The 4,368-nt window shown below is 41.8% G+C and overlaps 1 protein-coding gene across 1 annotated transcript in view; it reads right to left on the bottom strand.

Annotated features, from left to right (window-relative positions):
• Positions 1-4,368, bottom strand: part of WWC3 (WWC family member 3) — a 108,696-nt gene that overhangs the window by 59,437 nt on the left and 44,891 nt on the right. Inside the window, exon 7 of the mRNA XM_007951976.2 lies at positions 2,426-2,499. Coding sequence (XP_007950167.1) covers positions 2,426-2,499 — 74 coding nt within the window. The remainder of the gene's footprint in view (positions 1-2,425; positions 2,500-4,368) is intronic.

Genomic DNA, 4,368 nt, shown 5'->3' with positions numbered 1-4,368 from the left:
TATGTGAACTGCTGTATGGAAAGTGAATTTGCTCTGTAAATCTTCAGCCAAATCACAGTGGGGAAAAAAAAAGCAAGCTTCTGAAAACGCTCTCAGGGGACTATCTCCTCCTTTAATTCCAGGGAGAGCACCATTTGTGTTATACTTTCCATGAGCCAGTGTATTGGGAGGGGGGCAGCACGACTGAGCTGGGGTTGCCAACTTTTTATATTGTCAAGTAAAGACTTTGAAAAACCAATGTATATCAACTATCATCATTATTTCATAAGAGAAAGATGTTTAAACAGGAAAAAAAAAAAATCACAGTAAGACCACAAGAAAACAGTTGCCATAGAGTCAATTCCGACTCACGTATGGATCTAGGAGCAAGATGGGCAACACCAAGCTCTTTGCTATTTCTCACCTAGTCTTAGCCAGGGTTTTCCAAACTTGGGGCTATTGATATTTGGGAGCCAGCTCATTCTTTGCTATGGGTCTGTCTCGTGCATGGCAACATATTTAGCAGCATCCCTGGTCTCAGTCCATTAGATGCCAGTAGCACACCCACAACCCCCACCCCTGCTCCAGTTGTGACAACTAAAAATGTTTCCAGACATGGGCAAGTCTCCCTTGGGGCTAATGTTGCTCTCTCTCCATATCCAGAATCACTGTGCTGGTGGGAAAAGGACAGTACTTGTGCAAGCTGACCCAGGATGGCTGCTTTGAAATGGTGCCACCACAGCCCAGAAGGTTGAAATGCAGCTACAGCATGCTTCCTAAGAAGTTCCACCACTGCAGAAATAATACTTTTTCAAAGAGACTAATGAAGGGCAGTGGTCACCCCTGAAGACTTTTTTCATAAGCACTCTACCCTGTTCACAAACACGTCCTCTGAATATTCCAAAGGTTATTCACTGTGCACCAACACCATCTCTAGAAAACAAAGAACTCACTTGCTGTGTTTGGTAAATGCCACAGCAAAATATAAAGCAATTATGGTCCTGTAGAGCAATGATCCATTTTCTGCGTTTTAATACAACACAGCAAATTCCAGCACCCACACGGCACGCTTTCAGTAGAAACACACAAGAACCAGCAGAGGACTGCTCAGAGGACACAACAGCCACTCACAAAGGCCAGCAAGCTAGAGTGGAGGAATGCATGATAAGTGAAGAATGTGACCACAGAGCTAGCCAGCCCGGCTGAAGGAACTGTGCAATGTTCCATGGGGACATTTAACGCCCAACACTAGGACATCATAACAAGCAAGGAAGAATGGCTATAAGCCCCCCCTGCACACATAAGTTAGTTTGCCCTGCAGGAGGGAGTCATATGATCTGATTTCACTGCTATTTTTACATTTTCTAAAAAGCCAGCAAAGTGGATTCCCAGACACTTGTGAACGATCAGCTATACTGAGTTTTCCAGAAAAGATCTCCCTCACCCTGGCTAGTCTTCTGCTCTTCCCCTGTCCCAACGCAGTATTTCATTTGAGACTAAAGAAATGTTAAACAAAAAAATATGCTTCCTAGTTTTCAGAAGGGCATATTTTAAAATTGTGTGATTTTAAGACTCTTTCCAGAAGGTACAAAAAAGAGAAAGTCTCTAAAAAGCAGACATTAAACCCAGGGAAGGCTCAGGATATTGAAAACGAGGCCCTAGGCCCAGGCTGGACCCTAGATGGAGAAAACGGTTAAGCGCTCAACTACCATATTTTTGTGCAAACAACATGGTTTTTTTTTTTTTTTTTTGCCACATGCCGTCCATTTTTGAGGTATATTCATAAGCATTCTATGTCAATTTTCTTGTACAAAATTAGCATCTCACTGCCGTCGAGTCGGATCCAACTCACAGCGACCCCTCCTTGGGTTTCCGAGGCTGTATCACTATGGAAGTAGATCGCCCAATCTTCCTTCTGAAGAGTGGCTGGCAGGTTTGAATCGCCAGTCTTCTGGTTAGCAGTCAAATGCCTTAGGCACTATGCCACCAGAGCTCCTCAAAATTAGCATAGTGCACTTATAAAAAATACCTTAAGGGGATGTGGTTGGCAAACAAAAGTCAAAGGTGCAAGTTATTTGTGTAAAAATATCATACTAGTTAAAAGGCTAGCGGTTCGAATCTCACCAGAGGTGCTTTAGAAGACAGTGCTGGCAATCTGCTTCTGAAAAGTCAGCCCTGAAACTCTATGGAGCGCAGCTCTTCTCTGTACACATGGGGTCACCATGACTTAGAATCAACTTGACGACAACTGACAACAACAACAACAAGGTCCAGGAGGAGAAACACGATCCACTAAAACTCCTGGCTATGTAAGGAACACGCCACCTCCCAATTTTGCCCATGTCCTGATAAAACTGTAGATAATCACATATTGGAACTCTGCTAAACCACTTTCCATAGGATAAACAGGAAGTAAGCAGAGGCAAGATTTGAAAGAGTTTCTTACCTCTTTCTGGCTTCTTCATACTGCCAGTTAAGTCGGACTCGGTCCACAAGTCTTGTTTTATCATCAAAGACAAACTTTCAGGAAGAGAAGCAGAAAAAAAAAAAAGAGGAAAACATATATTAAAAACATATTTTTAATATGACATGATAAACGTTGAAAACATTATGCTGAGTGACAGGTCAGACACAAAAGGACAAATATTGTATGACCTCACTTTTGTGAAGTATCTAGAAAAGGCAGGTGTCTAGAGACCAAAATGGTTACCAGGGGTGGGAGGGAAGGCGGAGGAACAGGGAGGTAGTGCTTCACAGGCACTGAGTTTCTGTTTGGGAAGACGGAAAATGGTGAGAAATGGATAATGGTAATGGGTTAATAACACGGTGAATGTAAGTAGTGTTTGTACTGAATTGTACATTTAAAAAGGGTTAAAATGCCAAATGCTTTTATACACACACACACACACATTTACATGTCTATCTACAATCAATTTTAAAAAACTGTATTTTCAAAATAGAAAATCCATTTCAAGTTTTAGTAACAACGGAGAATCTTCTTTTACTTCCATTTCAGTTTGTAAAAGGTCTAGATGGAAGCCCACCAGACCATTCTCTGCAGAGGCCTGTGGCTGGTGGGGCTGGAGGAGGGCTGGAATACTCTTGCTTCCCCCAAGCTGATGGATCATTTTTTTTTTTTACAGTAGAAGTGTATCCCTCTATTGTGTAATTCCCAGCAACAATGACAAGTGAAGACTGAAAAGAAATAGTGATATAACATGGGTGAACCTCAAAAACTTCATGCTAAGTGGAAGAATCCAGATCCAAAAGGCCACATAGTTGATGACTCCATTTGTATGATACAACCAGAATTGGAAAATCCAGAGAGACAGAGAGCAGATTAGTGGCTGTCTAGGGCTGGGGGCTGTAAGGAACGGGGAATGATTGCTTAACAGGTATGGGGTATTCTTTCAGGGTAATGAAAATGTTTGGGAACTAGATAGAGGTGGTACTTTCACAAAACTGAATGTACTAAATGCCACTGACTTAGAACGTTTAAACTAGTTAATGGTTATTTTTAAGTTACATGGATTTCACCTCAATAAAAGAAAACCAAAAATGGAGAATTACTTAGTAAAAGGTGATACAAAGGCAAAAATGTAATCCCATTTTGGGCAGCACAGTCTCCAGCTCCTCAACAGATCTAGGACAATGGTGTTCTACTCAGAAACCATAAGATCTGAAGAAGGTACGACAAGCTGTGTGAGGGGTGGGCTGGAGGACTCCTTCCAATGTAACACAGCATATCCCAAAATGAAAGGTAAAAGGAAAGAAAGGGATTGGGAGTATCACTCAGGAGCTTGAATTTAAAATGTGGTGCTCAGAACACACCCCGTAGTTGTGCTTAAATAATTTTCCTACCAGTAACACAGAAGCAAACCAAATCCTATACAAAACCAAAAGGATCTGTTTGGGAGGTAATCGTAGCTTACCCAGGTCACCACTTCCTTCGTTCTTAGGAATAACCTACAACTCTATTTTCAATAAACTGGCTCCATTGGTAGATCTACTAAGTCTTTTTTTTTTTTTATTGCAGTAAATTAAAAACAAACAAACAAACCCCAAACTCACTGCCGTCAAGTCAATCCATGTAACAAAACATTTGCCAGTGACGTTAACTATGCTCATCATGTTGTGCAACCATCACCATTATCTGTTTCCCAAGTTTTCCATCATCCTTAGCTCAGTGCCTCCTAAGCAGTGAGTTGCCCTCTCCCCCTACCTCCATCTGGCCCCTGTAAGCACTAATAAACTCTGGACTCTATATACTTGCCTATTTGAGATATTTCCTATGAGTAGGATCATACAATGTTGTTGTTGTTATGTGCCGTCAAGTCAGACCCGACTCATAGCGACCCCTCCTTGGGTTTCCAAGGCAGTATCACTACG

Source organism: Orycteropus afer, unplaced genomic scaffold, assembly GCF_000298275.1.
Source record: "Orycteropus afer afer isolate SDZICR_OR568_19922 unplaced genomic scaffold, OryAfe1.0 scaffold00323, whole genome shotgun sequence".
Lineage (NCBI taxonomy): Eukaryota > Metazoa > Chordata > Mammalia > Tubulidentata > Orycteropodidae > Orycteropus > Orycteropus afer.
Note: the sequence above shows the minus strand (reverse complement) of the source record. Positions and strands in the feature narration are given on the sequence as shown.